This window comes from Hoplias malabaricus, chromosome 9, assembly GCF_029633855.1.
Source record: "Hoplias malabaricus isolate fHopMal1 chromosome 9, fHopMal1.hap1, whole genome shotgun sequence".
NCBI lineage: Eukaryota > Metazoa > Chordata > Actinopteri > Characiformes > Erythrinidae > Hoplias > Hoplias malabaricus.
Window position 1 is genome coordinate 22252041 of NC_089808.1, and position 21954 is coordinate 22273994.

At 40.5% G+C, this 21954-nt stretch overlaps 1 protein-coding gene across 2 annotated transcripts; it reads right to left on the reverse strand.

The window, feature by feature from the left end:
• Nucleotides 1-486: 486 nt before the first annotated feature.
• keap1a (kelch-like ECH-associated protein 1a) lies at nucleotides 487-21261 on the reverse strand. Of its 2 annotated transcripts, XM_066681547.1 has the most exons (8): nucleotides 21058-21261; nucleotides 12812-13481; nucleotides 12432-12577; nucleotides 10528-10884; nucleotides 9071-9747; nucleotides 5839-6044; nucleotides 5578-5754; nucleotides 487-3618 (listed from the first exon to the last, which is right to left on the reverse strand). In XM_066681547.1, exons 3-8 carry the CDS (start codon nucleotides 12561-12563, stop codon nucleotides 3455-3457), a joined length of 1713 nt encoding a protein of 570 aa, XP_066537644.1. In that variant the 5' UTR covers nucleotides 12564-12577; nucleotides 12812-13481; nucleotides 21058-21261; the 3' UTR covers nucleotides 487-3454. The 2 variants fall into 2 exon arrangements, with proteins under 2 accessions (XP_066537644.1, XP_066537643.1); XM_066681546.1 differs by lacking the exon at nucleotides 12432-12577.
• Between the last annotated feature and the right edge of the window lie 693 nt (nucleotides 21262-21954).

A 21954-nucleotide genomic window follows, 5' to 3' on the forward strand; every position in this document is an offset into this window, starting at 1 on the left:
GAAAATGTCATGGATATATCAAATTATATCACTGGTCTGCTTGTGCTACCAAGGGCCCAGCCCCCCCTGACTCAATAAGTCCTGAAATTCTGAAGCTCAAAAGGTTGGAATCTCCGGAGAGAAGAAATGCCAACCCAAAGAAACAGGGAGGCCTTGCCTTTAAGCGAGGGAGCACCTCACCCCCTGCTGGAACAGAACACTCAATCCCTAGAGACAAACGTCTATTCAGAACAGGCATTTCCTAAATCTGGAGTTTCTGAGTTTCGGTCATTTCTCTGAGTCCAGGGGGCAGGGTTTGTGTTAGCGCAAGCAGATTTGACGTACCTCATGTGACACTGCATTATTTGAATAGTATTAATGTAATACCTTATGACTCAACATGGCATTATCAATGTTTATATTTCTGGTCAGAAACTAACTCAAACAATCTTAAACATCAGCCAATACACAATTTTAGTGGAGTAACTTACTAGTGATAGAGTTGTGTTGAAGCATTTGGCTCCTAATATGTCTGGGTCCTATCACATCCACTGTGGACATATTTACCTAGAATGACACATTTCATATCAATCTACAAAAACAAATCAAAGGCTTTTGTTAACTTCTTAAACATTTAGCTACCCAGAAATTTGGAAATAAACATGCAGAAATTGGCTTTCAAGTCAGGTTTATCACAGAAATGTTCACTAGAAATATTGGTTTTGGACGTTGAATCATCATTACCAGGAAACATCTATATCCCCTTTCACATTTTTAAAAATATATTGAATATTCCAGCCGTCTTTTACAACATGGGAAAATATGATGATAAGGGGCGCAATAGAAGTGTTCCAAATTCACTTGGAATTAATATGCTTCCATTAACTTATAAATAGGTTTGTTTTTAAAAGTGTTAAGATTTTGGAGATTTTGTCAGACAGCAACACAATGGAATATGTTCTTTTTTTTTTTTTGCTCAGTCAAAATGACCATTCAGTCCAGCTGAGCTCAGAGTCCACTACAGATACAGTAATCACAGCCAAAGGAAAGAGCAACAAGGCAGTAGCACTAAAGATAAACAATCCACTGATGTGTGCCGGGTGACTAATGCCATGACGTCACATGAGAAATTGCACTCTCATTAGTGTTGTGGAAAAATGGCACGCTGCAAAACTGCGTAAACGCCATGGAGCGAAGCAATGACATGGAGCAGTAAAAGAGTGGACAGTGAGCGACATGCACCAATAAAAGCCATCCATTTTTTTTTAATGATTGGATAGTTGATATCTGTTTGTGTCCGTATGTATCTTGATCATCTTGCTCAATTTAATTCCACCATTGAAGGATCATGTCACAGATTTCCTAAACCCCGCCTAAATACATCAGAGCAAGTTAACATCGGTTTTACACTCATTATTCATTCAAACATAATTTATTTCAAATAGAAAGTTGCAGGAACAAAAATCCCATTCAACGGTTTGTGTCGATTTACTCTAGAAGTCATATTCCTCCACCTAGTGGATGTGAGAAGAACTGCAGCTCATAAACTAAGAGATTTTGAAGTTTTCTTAAGACTCAGGACAATAAAATCACACACAGCTCCTCCGTTTCAGGACAATAGAGCCATGGACACAATGCTTATGGATTAAAACTATTTTGAAGGAAGATATTGCATTTTGGTTAAAGAAAACAAGAGAATAATTTGTATATTGTTGCAATTTATGTTGAAATAGTTGCAAGTTTTGATCAAATATTAGATGCTCTGAAAAAAGCTCAGTATTTAACTAAGATCCAATTAAATATCTATTATAAGCAAATTAATTTGAAGTTGAGTGTGATCGATTATTTTCTTAATAAACTTTACTTACCCAGAACTTATTCATTCTAAACCTAACCCTTACTGTGATGCTGTTGATATTCAACTATCGCCAATAAATGTGCTAATATTTTAAGTCTCAAAATCATCTATAAGTATGACCACAAATTGTAAATACAAATTCAAAAACGTTTTCCTTCAAAATCTTGACCTAAAATTAGAGACTCCGTGACTGATATCGGTGTAAATATTTAATATTTTATCGAATTTAAAGATTATACTAATTATTTTTTTATTTAAAAAAATACAAAAAAAATTGAGCAGATATACAGAACAAACTAATAAAAGTGATCAAGTCTTCAGCTGTAAGACAATGGGTGTGTCCCAATTCCTAATGTGTTGCCTGATTAGATGCTGCCTACATAGGCAGTTGTCTAAGTAGTCAGCATTTTGAACCACTTCCAACCTTACAAATCTTGATCACTGCACATGTCTGGTGTTTACTCCTCTAAGTTCACAGTCATCTCCGGTTTTAGCACCATTTTACTGCTGGGCTTATTACTGCTAATTTAACTTTGGTTAGTAGGAACAGAGAAATAGACACACGTTTCTGAGACGCCACGTTAAAGGCAACATAGACCATTCTGAAGAACTGTAGCTTGTTCATGGTTTAGTTGTGGTTGTTTGAATGTCTAACATACAGTCTGTACGTTTTTTTTCCCGCTGTTTGAATTTCCACAGAAACTCATTTGTAACTTTCATTGTTTAGTTTTTTTTCTTTGCACTTTCTGTCTGTGTTTACTTTCATGAAGTTATCATTCTCCCAAATTTGGAGTCAGTTCCACCTTAAGTGATGTAACTGTAACAGCAAATATATCTCAATTTTAGAAATAGAGCAACATCCTGATCTCATTTCATCCTTTTCAACGTAAAACGTCTCTCCGCTGTCCAAATGCCACCAGATGTTGTTTCTTAGCCGTGGCTCAGGCTTTTTCTCTGTGTTTCACAGCTGAAAAACAACATCATTCTCAACACAACTGACCGCAAATGGTGAGGACACATTCTCTGACTTTTATAAAAGAAACTGCTTTTGGTTAAAATTGTGAACATTGCCTTTAAATGCCACACTAAAATGTCCTCTTAGCAATCAGAGGGGGAAATAACATTAAACTTTCAGCAAGCCTCGCAGCTTCAGCAAGTGAGGGAGCACATGATACTACCTTAAAGTGACTTCAGAAACAACCTTAATTAGCAGCATATTAGAGGTATTTAAGAATCGGGACAAGACTGCTTGTCAGGAACATGCATGAGTATTATAACGTGAAGTGCTGTCTATGTAGTGAACTCACTAGGAATTGGGACACAGTGTATATCTAAGGCACAGTCAAACCTCATTAAGATAAATCAGCTTTATATAAAGTCCAGTGATTGCTTTCTAAATATCACACAAACACACACCAAGTCAACGTTGGGTGAAGAGAACAACAGAGAAAAATACTGCAGATGAAATCATTTGAAGTCTCATGTGGAGACCATTCTCTGGCAAAAGCAGCCCCAGAGCCACTCGGCCTGACTGAGCAATGGTCATTTCTGATAAGGAAAGTGTGTCAAGGTTTAAAGGATTATGGCCAGTGCATTGAGCAAAGTCTAAGTTCAGTGTCACTCTTCCTCTTCCTCAGGGAGGCAGCCAGGGCAGGGCTCCATGGTCACAGCCACGCCCATCCCGCTCCGGCCCACCGGCATGTCTGTCACGTACGTCCACTGGTTACTGCCTGGACAGTAGCACTCCACGCTGGACAAGAAGCCAGCCTGGTTAAAGCCACCTGGAGTTAAATTAGGAATGGCAAACTTATTAGCATTGCAGAAGCCATAATAACATAAAAATAAAACAACATGTCTAGCCATAAGTATGAGGACAGGTGCCTGTCTAACATTGAAATGAAGTGCATTAAAGGAACACTAAACAAGTTTTTTCTGCTCCCGGGCTCCCCCTACTGTTGCAGAGTGTAATTCACTTTTACAGCACTTTTACAGAGGGAAGGATAGGAAAGTGGAGGGAGGTAGTGTTTTCCTACCCTCCTCCAGAATTTACTTAGTGCAGTTTCTGCAGTGCAGGGCTCACAGTGGCAAAGGCAGACGCTTTAAGTTAAAAATATTACCTAATGTTCCTTTAATGAGTAGTGTATACTCATTGCCTGGCTGGGTGGTTAGAGAACTGAAAGGTTCCCGGTTCGATCCCCAGAGCGGGCAGATCCTGACTGAAGTGTCCTTTAGCAAGGTACCTAACCCCCAACTGCTCCTGAGTGCCATGGCTACCCACTGCTCTCGGCATGTGTGCTCACTGCCCACTGGTCTTCACTAGTGTGTGTAAATGTGTGTTTCACTGCACGGATTGGGTTAAAATGCAGATAAATAATTCCTCTGTGTGCAAGCCCAGTGGCCAATAAAGTGATTCTAATTTTAATTCTAATTCTAATTCATTTGCTGCAGTAACAGCTCCTACTCCTGGGGTTTTTACTAGATGTTGAATATTTCTATGAGGATCTGAGAGCATGGTGTAATCTTCAGCAAGGTCAGATAATGATGTTGAAAATTAGTTTTGGGTCATAAATGCCACCTCCAACTGTGCAACCTGTGCATAATGACTGTAAATCAGTGCAGAAACATAGGCATTATAAAATTAAAAAGGGCTCAATAAGAAAGTATCTTTGTCTAAAATAACGTCAGATGGCAGAGATGTTAAAGTGCCCAGTGTGGGAATTTGTGGGGAAAATGATGGCGCTTGCGAAGTGAGGGTTTTACTGCGAGTACCCGGGGTCGTGCTGCTGATTAACTTGTGAATGACTCTGCATTGTGTCATCGCTGATAGGGAAATGGCCTTGTAATGAGAGGCTGGCCGGTTCAACGAGCAAATACAATCAACACACAAAGGCTTCATTTTCTCAGTAAATAACCAATTGTGAAATACAATAATATGTCACTTTGGATAAAGTGCGTGCGCGACATGCCAAATGAAAAACTATGGACAGAGATGGAATTTGGGAACTGTCCAGATGTAGACAATACGATAATGATCATTTCTATTAATCTGTTCTCCAAATCCGTCCAATCTTCACGGCTGTGCAGTTACTGCAGTGTGCAGTGCTATGACAAAGTCAAATCTTTGTGACCTTGGAGCTTGTGTTTTTTGGACATTTCAGGACTTGCAATGCATATGTCTCAGAAGTATCGTGCAACAAAATGTACTACGTGAAGAGGGAGAGTTGCAGCATATGTTTATGAAAATAAATTGCAGTGAGATCCTACAGGTGCCTATTACTCTGATGATATATTGATCCTATAAGTAATTGACTTTTTTTTTAAACATTAGTTTTTAATTTGGGGATCAGGATCCTACCAACCCACACAATGTGAAACAAGACCACTTGAAAGATCAGGAAACATGGGACAAAACAAAAAATAAGCACAGCATTATATGGAGGCTGCTGTGCACTCAGGGTCGGGGTGAACAACGAGTTGCTCTTTATCATTTAAAAGAACATGAGCTTAAAAACTCATGTTCTTGAGTCACTTTCACTAAAACCCAAAACTGTGTACACTTGTGAAAGTGAAAATTATCTCTGTGTAGAACTAGTGTTGTTTTATTAGTGTACAAAATAGGCATGACACTTCCTTTATTGCTGGATGCACTGTGGGTGCTTTCAGAGCACAGTCTGAACTGATAAATGCTTATTACTACTTCGACTTAAAGATTCCAAACAGTGACGGCTCAAAGAACTCACCAAATACGAAGAGTTTGCCCTGGTAGACTGTGACTCCGTGGGCACTACGAGCATGGACCATAGGTGCCGTTGGCTCCCACACATCTCTGGCTACATTATATCTCTCCATAGTGTTGAGCTGCATTTGGCCATCGTAACCACCCACTGCATAGAGGTAGGAATCCATACACACCACTCCTAAACAACAAAGGGAACAAACAGGAATGAAACATGTAAAACAAGATGTTTTACTCAGAAATTGATTCCACAAATGTTTTTTACCCAAGCCACTTCGTGCTGTGCTTAAATGAGCTACACGTTGCCAAGTGTTGGTGTCTGGCTGGTAACGTTCCATCGTATTCCAGCGGTGTTCTCCATCGAAGCCCCCCACTACATACAGAGCTCCCCCACATGCTGCCACTCCTGCTCCCAGGCGGGCCACAGACATGGGCGCTACAAATGTCCATCTATTGGCTTCTGGGTCGTACCTGTAAAAAACACCAGACCATGTTTAATTTGTGGATAAGTGGCTTCTTTTCAGCTCCGGTTTCCTCCCACAGTCCAAAAACACACGTTGCAGGTGGATTGGCGACTCAAAAAAGTGTCCGTAGGTGTGAGTGTGTGAGTGAATGTGTGTGTGTCTGTGTTGCCCTGTGAAGGACTGGCGTCCCCTCCAGGGTGTATTCCCGCCTTGTGCCCGATGATTCCAGGTAGGCTCTGGACCCCCCGCGACCCTAAATTGGATAAGCGGTTACAGATGGATGGATGGATGGATGGATGGCTTCTTTTCAGTACATTACTTTCACATTGTTGTTGTTTATATCTGAGGTGGATTTAGATTTGTTTTCATCTGATCTACATCAGAAGTCTTCACATCTGTACATTGTATCAATTGTTCCACAGAGGACAGATTTTGCACAATTTAAAGCAACACCCGGTAAGATTTGGAATGGAATTTTTGGGCTCCTCCTACAGTTGCAGACTGTGGTTTCCTACCCTCCTCCTAAAGTTACACAGTGCAGTTATGAAGGTACACGTTACCAAAACATCCTGATGTCGTAAAGCAATTTCCTAGACGAAAGCCGAGCAGAACTCAATAAAAATCATACAACCCCAGCATAACTGTCATGCGAACATCCCCAAGGCTGTTATATGAGTCACCAAAAATGCCCCAACTCAGTCTCTCAGCGAGACAAGAAGACGTCCAAACTGTGAAAGATATGACGCTTCCGTTACTGAATTTTTAACAGAGGTTTCTTTTACAGTTGCTGTCAGATATGGTGGCTGTCAAGGGACAAACCTAAAAAGAACGCACCATCTTGAATTTCACACCTTTCGGAATTTCAGCTGTTTATGGATTTCCACGCCAGTGTCTCACTTTCACTCGTCTCTTGGAATGGCAAATATACAAGCGCTTATCCTGCTTGCGTTCTTGGCAAGGTTAGCCCTGCCCTGCTCTGTTCGGTGCAGTAAATAAAGCAGTGTCAGTAGGATTCACATTCCAAAGCTCTGAAATCACCGCTACTGTCTACTACTGCCTTTTACATGATCACCTTTTACATGTTACATGTTTACATGTGCATGATGGCCCAGAAAGTCAAAACCCAAGAGCATTTGGGAAGTATATGAAAGACAGAAGCAATAAAACATTAAGTTGATTGTAACACAGTAGTTCCCAATGTATATCTTTGTGTGTGTTTGGTGGAGTGGCATGCTAGTGCAACAAGGCAAATGAATGAAACACATAATTACATGCCACTTTAATAATAATTCCACTGTAAAGATGATTTGCAAATGTATTTATTTTTTTCAATTATTTTTGGTTCAATAACAACTCGTAGTTTTGCAGAAATTATAACATTTTAAATCAATTCCAGTTGCATCTGGAAGCAAAAGATGTGTGTGTTGGAGTGGGAGCATCACAAGTATTCTCATCTACAAAACAGGGGCACTGCAGAAAATGTTCAGCAACCACTACTGTAACATTAAGATGAATGCTGGGTTTTGACCTTCTGGGCCACCATACACACATGACAGTAACTCTGTTCTACCATGCAATGCTTACATATGATCTTACTTAGTTTTCTGCCTTCTCCTTAAAGAAACACTAGGTACAAAATTAGTTTCAAAATCATTGGGATGCTCCACTGAGCTGTAATATGGATAGCAGAGCCTCTGTCAATTAAACTCTGGGCTCAGCACTGTAGAAACTTCACTATGTAACATTTGGAGGAGGGTAGGAAACAACCCCCTTGATTTCAGGACAGTGCTGCAAAAGTGAAATACAATGTGGGAGGAGCGCACTGTTACACAGTGTTCCTTTAATATACGTGTGTTTGCAGGTAATGTTGCTGTGTCCTCAGGTTTGTTTTGCTTTTCAAAAGCTTGGGATTTGACCCTCTAGGCCACCGCACACATGACAGCAGCTGTCTTTCATTGTATAATGTGTGCATAAAGTAGGTCATTGTGTTTACTTTTGCTTATGTAAATCAAACCTCAAGCTATATTAACTTTTGGTTGGAGTGACCCTAGGTAAGGGGTAGGTGCATTCGCAGACGGCAGCAGAGATAAAAATGTGCACTGTCATTCTTGGTCAACGATAACATGAGATTATTATTTTTAGTTCCTGAGTATTTAACACAAAAAAACAGATGTGTTTGCAGTCTGGGCAAAGAGAGTTTGGAAGAGAGCATGCTCCAGGAGAGAACAAAGGCAACACAATTCCAGTTGCAACACCTATTTTGGCATTAGGACTAGCCGGGCACTGAGATTTCAGAGCTTGCTCTGACTATTAGCTATGGTATGTGGGTTATGAAACAGAACAGCCCAAAGCCTGCTTATCTAGAGTGACCTCTCTGAATGGGAGCAGACTCTGCTCAGTGCTGGAGAGAGCACATCCCAAGTTAAAACATTATGAAGTTGATGAAAGGTGGATCGCAGGCATAAAAAGATGTAATACGAGATGTATCCCCGTCTAGCATTCGCTGCTAGTGTCTTCTGCCCATGTCACACAGAAGACAGCCTCTAGACTCCTGGAGAGGTTTGAGGCTTATTGTTTAACTACAGCCAATGTTTTTCCAGTTAAACCACCTGCAAAGTATGTACAGCTCTACATGGGGCAAAAAAAAACAGAATTCCTATTGCACAATAATGCAAAACCAAGTCAGCTTTGAGCATTCCTTTAAAGCAACTTTGCCTTAAACTTACAGCATAAATCATTGTGCTGCTTAACCAGCCTGTAACAGAGAGAATAGGACCTCAGCACTGCAGAAACTGAACTATGTAACAACTGGAGGAGGGTAGGAAACAATCCCTGTCCCTCCCACTTGATTTGAGGATCGTGCTGTAATAGTGTGTATTATGCTCTGTAACTGTAGGGAGAGCCCAAGAGCAAAAAAACCCAATCTTACTTGGTGTTGCTTTAAATATAAATTAGATAACTGGATGTCTGACTTTGTCACAAATTCATATGTAAAAATGGTAAAATCTGTGACTGCAATTTGCCCTCTGATACCTCTCCACTGTATTGTAATACGTGGACCCAGAGGAGCCGCCAACAGCATAGATGCTTCCATCAAGTTCCCCGACACCCACTCTGTTCCTAGGGTTGTTGAGTGAAGCGAGCTGGGTCCATTGGTTGGTCATGGGGTTGTAGCAGGACAGTGCTGCTGAGTCCACGTTGCTTTGCAGGGAAAGATTGCGACCCCCCACTGCGTAGAAGAGTCCAAACAGCACACAGGCACCGAGGCCACTACACGGTGAATCCATTTCAGCCAGCTTCAGCCAAACATTCCTTCTGGGATCAAAGGCCTCCATAGAAGTCAGGGAATGCTGATTGTATCCCCCGGCCATGTAGATCAACTGGGTGCCTCTGTGCGGCGTGGGAGGCAGAGGCTTGCGGAGGGTCATGTCCTGGAAGATCTTGGAGAGGAAGTCTTTGCAAGAGTTGGCTTTGCTCAGGATGGGGCAGGACTGCAGCTGCCTCTTCAGAAACTTGGCTGGCAAGGCGTAGATGTGGACAGCGTTGAGTAGAGCATGGAAGTACTGAGCACGACCCTCCACGTCCCATCGCACCCAGTCAATACAGGCCTTGTAGACTTCAGTCTCACAAAGCACTTTCAAGCTGTCCTGGCTAATCAACTCCAGCAACTGGCAATGGGACAGGCTGAAGAACTCCTCTTCTTTGATCACCTGCAAGAAAGGAGCACAGATGAGATGACTCAGCTTATACTGAAGAAACTTTGATGTCCCGACTTTGTCCTTCTTTAGCAACGCTCCGCATCAAAACCTGATTTTAACAGAGCACTGGAGCGCATCCAGAGTTGCCTTTGTATTTAAGAAATCAATTTCCAACACACCATCTATGACATATTTCACCACTGTCTGTACAGAAATTTGCATCTCAACATTTTATTACATAAATTAATTCACAAAAAAATGGCAGTGATTTCATTATTCATTTTGGGTCATTTGCAAATGTACATGTAATACAGGAGGTTTATGATGTTTGTAAGCACGCAACATGAATGTGAATGGTAAGGTCAGATTCCCTGTCTATCTTAGTGCTTTCACACTACATATGCTTTGATTTACAATATAACACATGAAAGCATAAATCATAATTTTATGACATACACTGAGTCCTTTATAGGGTGGAGGGGCTCATTTGATTGAGCCAATCTCTTGCTGCTACAATAAAATCCAGCAGTTTTTCCTTCTCTTCCTAATCATATATAATAAACAAGCTGTCTGCTGTCCTCCTGAGCAGAATTTGATGCACATGAGATAATAACATCTGTTTTCCAATATTAATATAATGATTAGTATCACAAATGTGTTTTTTGTTGGTTATGGAGGTGAAGTGCTGTGTCAGGGACAGATTTATTCACATTACAAACAGATCCATCAAGATTTGATCAATGAAGCTTGTAATGTGAACGTAGTATGCTAACAGACACCCCTGGCACCCACCTCACTGAAGTGGCTGTTGATGTACTCTCGGCTCCGTTGGCGAAGCTCCAAGCAGCCGATCTCCTCTGCAAAGCGGGAGATCCCAATGACGTTTGAGGGCTCCAGGTTCTTGTCAAGGAAGTCGCAGCAAGCTTTGGCCACATCTTCCATCTGGTAGCGCATAGCGGTTAGCAGCACATGTAGAACGCACTTCTCGCCGACCGTGATGCGGGAGGTGTAGGCAAAGTTCACCAATCTCTCAATGACCTGAGGGCACACATCCCTCAGAGTGATCTCTGAGGCCTGGCGCTCCTTGAAGTTGCTAGTGAACATGGCTTTGAAGTAGGGGCTGCAAGCAGCCAGCACCAGCTTGTGTACCTAAAGAGTATAGACACATTGTCTGTGATGGGCATAAAACATTATCCATGCTACAAATATGTCATGTTGTAAAGATTGTTTCATATATTGACCCTTCAAGCTATTGAATAGCTCCACAAGGAATTTGGAAGTTTCCCGTTCGAACTTTCCATTCCACCTCAAAGCAGTTAGTTTCTTCAATAACAGCTCCATCCTTAAGGTTCACTGGGCACAGGTTAGGAACACACCCTGGACAGGGTGCCTTAACAGCCAGCATTTTATCTCCGAAGTGGTAACCTTTTTTATATATATCTTATTATTTTTGTTTCTCTCCAAGTTTTTGCAGAAATCTTTCGTCAAGTTATATTCATTACCAAACCCACCTCTCAGTTAAACAACCCAAATCACACACAACACTAAGATTACAGGACCGTGTGTGGCTTATATTAGGTGTACGCATATGTTTAAGTGTTTGTAAACTGTTGTGTAGTATTAAAAATGACAATTGTTATTTTATATAAAAATAAAACCAAAAATTAAGTATTAATGCACTTTTTCACAATCTCTAACATCAAAATTCCCACCTTTAAATCATATAAAACAAACTCTTACATACTTTTAGATTCAATGTTATCCCCAGGAACCGAAAAAATCGATGCACATCGATAGAACTCATAACGAATGCAGTCACCAATACATCCTTCTCACTACTTTTTTAGGTTATTGTTTTATCATTTATAATACCAAAAACATTCATTCATTCATTATCTGTAACCCTTATCCAGTTCAGGGTCACCGTGGGTCAGGAGGCTACCTGGAGTCTTTGGGTGCAAGGCAGGAACACACCCTGAAGGGGGCACCAGTTCTTCACAGGGCAACACACACACAGTCACAGTCACACACACACTCACACCTATGGACACTTTTGAGTCGCCAATCCACCTACCAACTTGTGTTTTTGGACCATGGGACGAACCTGAGCACCTGGAGGAAACCCACGCAGACACAGGGAGAACACACCAAACTCCTCACAGAAAGTCACTTGGAGCGGGGCTTGAACCCACAACCTCCAGGTCCCTGGAGCTGTATGACTGTGACACCACCATGCTGCCCCATACTACAATCAGTCAGTCATAAATTGTATCAAATATAAACGTTATTAAGATAACTGCTACATATTATTTTGTACTATGTTAACAGTGCAATAATGTGTTATTTGTGTGTGTGTGTTTGTGATTGTTTGTGTGTAAGTGAGAGAAATGTGTTCTAATTTACTTACTCTTTTGGACATATCTATCATTTATTTTTATTCACTGGTTTACTTTAAAACTGAGTTGCATACTACAGTGTAATTGATGGGGAAAGAAGGAATGGGAGAATAACATAAGTGTGGAACATATATAATACATATATAAATATATATGTTTAAATCTTCCTATAAATACTTTTACTAAAAAAATCATCAAACAATGTCATCAGCCTCTGGTGCTTCCTCCGAGACACGAGGCCAACCCACTGCATCTTTACGAACTGCTGCTAATGCAAAGCCAGTGAACAGCATGACACACCAGAGGAGAAAGCAAACTGCCCAGATCTGTCACATAAGCAGACAGATGGCCAGGTTTGCCAGCACTGTGAGCAGAGATGGGTCTGTCCTTCCCCAGAGAGCAAGGCCAATTCTGCTTGGATTGCTGAGGCATTGATGAGGATCAATCTTTAGAAAAGGAGAAACAAAATTCTAAATGTCATTGTTTAGAGCTGTATTTTAAGGGAAAAAAGATATTTTGTTCTGACCGCAACAATTTGCCACGTTTTTTTCCTTCCAGGAACTGCCAACCTCTATTAAAAGGAGCTGACTCAGGCTGAATGTAGGCAAAGTGCTTCATAAATCTCTTATCTTGCTGACTCCTGTGTTTCTGGTGAGTTGACCCTTGAAGAAAATGCTCACCTTGAAATCCACCACGGTGTCTTTGTAGATCACATGAAGCACCAGGTCGCAGAGCAGGCCATGATGACGCAGCTCGTCCATGAGCTCGAAGGCTCTGGAAGGGTGGCTCTCGATGGTGTAGTCGAGGTACCCATGGCCCTTCATAGAGGGCACTACGATGGCAGAGAAATCCTCATCTTTGATGGGCCTCTTCTTTCTTGGACATATCATTCTCCAAGGCCTGAAGTTGCAGTTATGTTTACTAGGATACGGAGTGGGTTGGAGCATAAAATGAAGTCTAGACCCAACCACGCGTCATGAAGAAATACAGACACAACTGGTGATCGCTGGGAGATAGAGAACCGTGCTTCTTCTGTCTGGTTCGGAGACCATTTTGCCTCTGGTCTCCCTCAGACCAATGGGGTATGGCTGAATGGAACATAGCAAGCTGCAAAGTCCTGGGAACTAGTCACATAGAAAATAACGCTACACTCGTTGTCCTGATTCAGATGAGTGTCCTCTTACATCTCCTCATAACTGGCCACATCAACGAAAAGGCATCCCAAGCCCACGCAGAATCACTTTCACTTCTCCAACAGCACAGAGGTTCTGGTTCATTCAATAGGAGCCTCCTCCTCCGTTGAAATAGGTCAGTCTTGACTGGGTGGGGAGTCTCCATGCACTGTGTGGGCTGAATGCAAAGGAAAATGAAATGTTAGTTAGAAACATTTCTAATGTGAGTTAGAAAACAGCATGTTTTATAAAATACTGTACAAAAAAAGGTGACACCTATGTTTATGAAATGTCTAGTAAAATTGCTTCCAATTTTCAAAGAAATCTGCAGGGATATTATTCCATTCTTTTTTTAAAGCAACAATAGGTAGCATTTTGTACCTTAAAATTACATCTTCAAAGTTTGTTAAGTGTGTGCTTGTCAGATTCACCAGGGACCAGAGGTCACACACCCCAAATCCCAACCAGTGCATAGTGCTTTACAGAGGTCAACCTCTTGGTGCAAAGTGGATGAACAACAACAACACAGACAGTCATGCCTTCCCTGGAGTGCTGTTTAAAAAGGTTTCCTCAGGCACAAAATGTTAGGGACTGATGCCATACTGAAAAATATATTTTTCTAATCATTCATTCATTGTCACTTATCCAGTTCAGGGTCGCGGTGGGTCCGAAGCCTAACCGGAATCACTGGGCACAAGGCAGGAACACACCCTAGAGGACACTTTTGAGTCGCCAATCCACCTACCAACATGTGTTTTTGGACCGTGGGAGGAAACTGAACAACCGGAGGAAACCCACGCAGACACGAGGAGAACACACCAAACTCCTCACAGATAGTCACCCGGAGGAAACCCACGCAGACACAGGGAGAACACACCACACTCCTCACAGACAGGCACCCGGACGAAACCCACACAGGCACAGAGAGAACACACCACACTCCTCACAGAGAGTCACCCGGAGGAAACCCACGCAGACCAGGAGCGGAGCCAGGGGGTGGCTGCGTTAATCTTTGCCACCCACAGATTTTCTCCTTTCCTTCCAGGTTTGTTGATCTGTTAATATTTTATAATATTTTTTGAGAAGGAAAAAAGAATGGTCTCTGACTTTTGCACCACTGTTTCAAATATCCTTCCTGTGATTTTGTGCAGCTATGTAATGTATCTAATTGGTGACATTAAAGGCTGACATTCTCAGACATATATTAAGTTTGATCCTAAATTGGAGAATCTGTGGTGAATCGACAAGTCTGTAGCTAGTCTTGGTCCACATGTAGGAAACTAGCCCAAGTCCCATTTCGCATACTGAGTTGCTTTAGCCCCAGTGGAAAAAAACCTTGAAATAATGCCAGACTTGTCTTTTTTCACAGAAAAATTAGAGCCTGAATAGTTGTGCCTCGTTGTAATGGTATACGTGGGCCGTGCAAAGTCTGCTGAATCATGTTTCACTTCCCTTTTCCTTCCCAAATCACATAGTCTTCCAAAAAACATGAACAAAACCACACCCGCTAAGACAAAGGGAGCTAAAGGGAACTTGCAATTTCCTGAATATCATAAGCCCAACTGTAGTGAAAGCGTTGCTTGTTACTGGCTAATGCTAACTCCACCTCCATGCTAACAGGGTGTGCTGTGACTCTGCAGAGAACCGGTTTGCTTCCTGCTGGGTTATATAACATCTCTGCAGAAATTTCAGCTGGGGACAAGCTGAAGATTCAAGATTGAAGAGTTTTAATGTCAGCAAAACAAGCACGCCCACTGAGCAATGAAAGAACATTTCTGCTTTCCCTGTTTCCTTATGTTTAGAACAGCACACATACAAAGAGGAACAGTAATAAAAATACAAGAATTACAACCAGAGTGTATATGTGTGTGTGTGTGTATATATATATATATATATATATATATATATATATATATATATATATGCTATGTAGTATCTTTAATACACTATGTAACATTTGGAGGAGGGTAGGAAACACACCCCATCCCTCCCACTTCCACTAAGTTTCAGGAGAGTGCTGTAAAAATTAATTACACACTGCAACTGTAGGAGGAGCCCTGGACCAAAAATACCCAACCTTACCTAGTGTTGCTTTAAGAATGTGTAAAAGAAGGCACTGAGGACACACTGTGAAATGTAAGTATTTAGTAGTGGTTGGACAAGAGCAGTGAGTTGTGTGAAGCCACTGTGCATTGCCCAACAAGGAATCCCAAGTGTGGCATTTGTGCTTATCACAAGACTCTGCTCCCCTAGCCGCAGCTTCCTGTAGAAAAGTGTTGCCCCTGGCCTAGGCCTGCTATAAAGTCTCATTGTGTCATGTGCCCTCATGGCACACTGCACTAAGCCAGACTTGAAAGGGAACATTTAATACATGGAGAACTGCACCATGTGTCCCAGGACAAGTCTTGTGCCTCTGCTGAGATTATTACTCATTAACTAACCTGAGTTCACCGCAGTGTAAAAGCTGCAGAAGGGAAAGTGAATTTTGCAAACTTTGGTCCCCGTTTTAGTTCTAGATCTGTGGGAATGAAATGGTCTCCAGTGGCAGAGCAAATTGTTTTCATGCTCAAGACTGATAGCTTTGTAAGGATCTGCATTAGTGTTTTTGTCCTGGATGTTCTATGCATTATGTAGCATAAATTCTGGGGTCTTAACAAACATCTGTGTCCTGCCTTGGTCAAAATACCATAAGGAGCAAGCTGCACAATAGCGTTCTCCCTCTGCCTAAACTGCCAGTGAGTGCATGTTCCTTGAAATGATAATGAGCCTCTCGCTGTTCACCCCAACCCTGAGTGCACAGCAGTGAGGAGCGAGGAGCAGAAGCTCTGGTTATTAGTTGAATGTATGTTCTCCTTAACTTCACTCTTCTTTTCTCCGCTTTTACTCAGTGCTAATTTTTCCATGCTCATTTTGTTTGGGTCCATCATTGTGACTGGACAGACTCAACTAATGACTAAGGTGGACCACAATAACTGCTTGGGTTTTCTTGTTTGAGATGAAGTATCAGCTTTATTTGTCATCCCAGAAATAACCAGTTTCCGCATACTGCATGAGGGCTGTCGTGTTTAAAATAGGTTTGGAACACATATAGGTTCACCTTTAAGGATTATAATTGCACTGAATTACACTGTTATAAATATCATAAACAAAATTTGTAATCAATATTTATACACAGTTTCAGGCTTTAGTTTTTTTTTTGTATTCATGGAAGCATTACCTTTTTATAGACCTTACTGAGTCTCATTAGTCAGCATTTGAGAAAGAACAGAGTGTCTTCTAGACAAGCAAGATATAAATCTCCACTGCCAAAGATAAAGAGCCACCCATTTTGGGAGTATGCTGTAGGACATTAGTGACTCAAAGGAAAGCTGTGAATCAGAGAGTGTCAGAGAACAGGATAGTGATTAAGACACGGAGCATGTACAGTAAAACAGGAGAGGCTGTAACTTCAGCAGATGTATTTTCATATAATCCAACCTACAAACAGCTGATGTTGACTTTAATGTTGTGGCGGTAAAATTAATCTGAATGGATTCATTTATTATTGAAGATTGCAATAATCCAGATGCCTGATTATTTTGTATCAGCAGAAAATTACCATCTAAAAATTTGGAAAAAGATCTCACCTAAAGACTTGGATCTGTAACCTGGAATCAGACCAAACCTGTAACAAATCTGACCTGACATAGCACATAATAATCATGATATCCTGCAAGTGTATGTTAATTTTTATGTCAATATCAAACTAAAATATACACAACAAATTCTCCAGTATTAAATTAACAATATTAGTGTTAATTTAACACTGAGAGTGTTAAATTTTTAGACCAACAGTGTTAATTCATCACTAATAGTGTTGATTTAACACTGGTGAATTTGCTGTGTAGTTTATGGTACTACTTAAAATACATAAAATAGGTTAAACAATTTTTTGACCCAGAAACAGTGCCCCAAGTGTTTGTGTGGCATAGTGGATAACAGTGCTGCCCCGACACAGCAACCTAAGGTTAGATTCTCAGGATGTTTGTAGTTGATATGTGATTCTGTCCAGCAGTGACACTCAGGTTGTACAAAAACTCTAGCAGCACTGTTGTGTCTGATCCACTTGTAACACAGACTAACATACCACCATGCTGCAGCACTGTGAATGATCTACCGTCCAAAGGATCCCAGTTATAACAGGGTGAAAGGGGCTAAAATATTACACAACAAAAGATGGACTGTGGTGCACAGCGAGTTTAATATTGATCATTGGTGAATATCATGATTATAATATAATATCACCATGATGCACAGCTCTAATCAAGGTAACAAATAACATGTGAGTCTCATTTACCATTCTCATAGTGTTGATAAGTGTTATTGTAGGTGCTTGCAAGAAAAACCGTCTATAAGAAGTCAACCTTTAAAATCAATCTAAAATACAGTCTTTTTTTTTTCTTTTGGCATGTGACCTAAAAGCCTCCACAAAAAAGACAGGAAACGTCTTGTTTGACTTCAGCTTCCCTTGAGACTTTATTTGCATTGTCTCATATGCAGGTGGTGAATCAGTGCTCTTAGGAAAAGCCTCAGTCTAACACCATTTCTCACACTCCACCTGCCGTAGACTGCACTGCAGGTCATTCTTCATAAGGCTATAAGGTATATGAATACATTTTACAGTGTTTTTTTGTTGAGTATTAAAGGTGACATTCACAATTTTAATCAAAAAAACATCTTTTTTTAAATTCTGAGGACATTCCCTCATCATTGGCTTCCTCTGAACGCTGGAAAATCCCCAGATATTTGTACATATTCCTAACTCTTTTAAAACGGGAAAAAAGTGGCTAGCTCTGGTTTGGCTCTTGTTGGCTGAGTTACGAGAAACGGTATCTGGAGGCGTTTGGACAGTGGAGAGATCACTGAATGTTGAAAAGCATTTAATTGAATGAGGATGTTGCTCTACTCCTGCTCCACAGGTGGGTAATACTGACTTATTTTTGCTGTTTCCGATTACTTAACAGACTCCAAATTCAGGAGAGCGCTAACTGTATGAAAGTAAACACAGACCAAATATGCTACAAAACTAAACAAATCAAGTTACAAATAAGTTTCTCTGGTATTTCAAACAGTGAATAAAATCTTACAGACAACCAAGTACAAGAGTTGTTTTTCCCCTCAGACATATTGTTTCACCTTAAAAGATGCAGAGTTTCTGAATGTAAACAAATGAGAGAACAACACTTCACCACAATCTGCAATGTTGCCTTTATGCTACATTCACTATCGATAACATTGATATTATCCTTATATTATCCTCAAGAACAGAAAACATACTACACAACAGTTACTGTAAAATGACCAGTGAGAGAATGTTTGAAATTTAAATTACAATTATATGTTACAGACACAAATAAATGCACTTGCTTGTACACATAATACATTACAGCTACATAAGCCTTTGCTGACAGCCCACATAAACCTTCATACCCATCTACAGCAAGAACTGTCAACACTTTCTTAGCTGAAAGTAACTAAAACCAATGTTTGGTTTTCTGACACCAATGTCGATTTGTGTCCCTTGTCGTAAAAGAAATACATATAGCAGGTGTCAAGCAGCCTTATAGAAAATTACCTACAGTAAAGTTGGTGTCAGACATTCTGTCCTTAGTGAATCACAGTACAGCGAATCAGGCTAAACTCTACAGCTAATCCATGTGGGCGAGCGCAGCTTTTGAAACACAGTCTTACTCCATGTTGATCGTCTAAGGAAATTAAAATAAGAGGAGGTATTCTGAGTGTAATTAGGTTAAAGTAAGAAAGAAACCAACCGTACCTGAGATTGTTCTGGTTAGAAGAGGTGAACTAATTTCCATTGAAAAAAATCAACATGCAATTTGACCTGGGGCAGCCAAACCCTTGTGCACAACTGCCACATACAGCAAAATGAGTCTGTACTTCAGCAAAAAAGATCATCCTGGAGTATTTTTTTGCCTTCTATTGTGCCAGAAGCAACTTAACATATCATGCCAAAGCTTGAATCTCCATTTTTTAACATTTCTTATTTTGGTGAGGTAATTTTAAAATACCTACCGTGTGAACTGTTTAAATTTCACAATAAACAGGCCATTAAAATGCTTTGAAAATAAATTTAAACATTAACTAAATTTATCTTTTGTCTGTAAATTTAGCAACTGAAAATATGAGGTTCTGATCCAACAATGAAAATACTTAGGACCAGTGACTTAGGACCAATTTTACAGATGTGGATTAAGTCAAGATTTGGGCTACAAAGCATTTTCCACTGGTGATTCAGCAATGACACAGCTCTTAACATCAAGCAGCATATTTTTGCTAATAGAGCAATCCCTGTATATTCGTCCCTCTGTCCTATTGGCTATAGGGGTCCCAAGACCAACCACGGATACCAAAATCCACAGATGCTCAAGTCACTTATATAAAAGATGGTATTTGCAAATAATTTCTGCAAATCAATCACATTTAATCATCTCTAGACTACTGATAGGTTGAAATGGTGTAGTTATTACACTGTTTATAATTAGAGAATAATAAATTTTGTGACATTATCTTGATTTTTTATTTATTTATTAATTTTTTTAGATTTTTTAAAAATTTTTTTTAAATTTTAAATATTGATGACTGCTCAATATAACCTTGTACCTGTACTTTTTACTTACACTGGACGATCTGAATGTTTTTGGCATGTCCTGTAAAGATATTTCATTTGAGATACAAGTATGTACTGAGCCCATAAGGTGACATGATTTTTAATATGACGTGTCCACAAAATAATATATTGGGGCCACAAGATTATATATTGATGCCAGGATAGTAAATTATTCCGTGGCCAAAATATATTATCTTGTGGTCCCAAATTATTATTTTGTGGCCTCTATTTAATATCATGTGGCCAAGTAAAATTATTTTGTGGGCATAATATATTATATCCTGGCCTCAATATATTATCTTATGACCCCAACATATTATTGTGTGGCCTGAATATATCATCTTTTGGCCACAATATATTATTTTGTGGCCACAAGATAATAAGCCTATTTTGTGGCCATGCCTTATAAAAAATAACCACCAGGTCACCTTTCGGGCTCCACAATATCTTTGGAGGGATCACTCATAGTACTGGCACAGAAGTCAGAGGCCACTATCTCCTAAGCAACAAAACCACTTTTGCATAAGGCTGTGTGAAAAATGAATTAGCCTGGAGCTCTCTGTGACTTCACCTGCATTAGTTAGAGCAGGTCCTGTTTACCATAGCTTCAGTAAAATTGCACGATACTGCGGGAATGTTTACTGATATTTTTATGCGATATTTAAGCAGATACAGTGCCCTAAGAACTTTCAGTGCATTCATTTTTATGAAACTTTTCAGCATGCAAACACTGCATTGCACTCCTTCCTAAAATATCAGAAAACGTTACTTGTTTTCTAAAAGAGTCCACGATGTCCATTTTGTGTTTTCCTGGGTGGTGGCTATCACAATGTAGATTATAATGGTTCTACTAGACAACTACAGGTGCTCCTAATGCTGTTGTAACAGGTTTTAAAGGTGTCCTGCAGGAAGCATGTGGTTCTCCAATGGTGACTACTGAGCAACAGCCAAACCACCGGGTTCTAACGGTCCAGGAAAGTGTTGGTTTTCCACCTATCGCCCACCGCGGAGCTCAAGGCAAACACAAAGTCAGCAGAGTATCTGTGTGCGGGAGCAGGAGTGTAAATAATGCAGCGAACACACTCACCCTCGCGCAGAGTCCGTCCCCACCGACAGAAAACACACTCCAACTTCCTCGCGCCTTCGGTGGCTTCGGCCCACGCGCGCTACACACTCCAAACCCAGAGTGTGTCTCTGTGTGTGTGTCTATGTATGTTTGTTAGTTCTTCGTTTTGGACACTCTTGTGTGAGTGTGCGTTCGCTCGCGCCTCTCTCTCTCTCTCTCTCTCTCTCTCTCTCTCTCTCTCTCTCTCTCTCTCTCTCCTCGCGCTTATTTCGACATCAGCATGACTGTGCAACTCACGCTCGCGCTCAACTTCAAACAAAGACGTCAGCAGTTCGCCAGCAAACCGAAAGTGTGTATTTTGCCCTCGAGACTGTAATATGGGGTTTTGTTTATTTATTGTTTTTGTTTTTGCTGGCGAACGCTATATTATTGGGCATGTTTTTATTTTCTGTTTTTCTTAATGTATCCAAACAACATATTGTCGATAGTTTTTTTCATACCTTTTATACTTTCCAAAATATGTGAATTACAAAATGATAATTCTTGCACAGACAGGAATATGGAATTATTCAATTCTGACACCATTTTCCATTGAATTTAAGCTACCACATTTGATGATGTCATAAAGGCCTTGGATAATATTAACCCAGGTCTTTATGACATCATCAAATGTGGTAGCAGGTATTATTATTATTATTATTATTGTTAATAATAATAATTTTCTGTAACATTATCCTGTTAAGTGTTGACATGGATCTGTAGTCTACCTGGCATCTGCGCAGGGCAGAAACACACCTTGGACAGTGGGCCAGTCAATCACAGGGCATCTCACACTCACTCAGTCGCTTACACACTCACACCTGAGGGCAATTTCACACACTCAGTCAGTCAGTCAGTCAGTCACACACTCACAACATG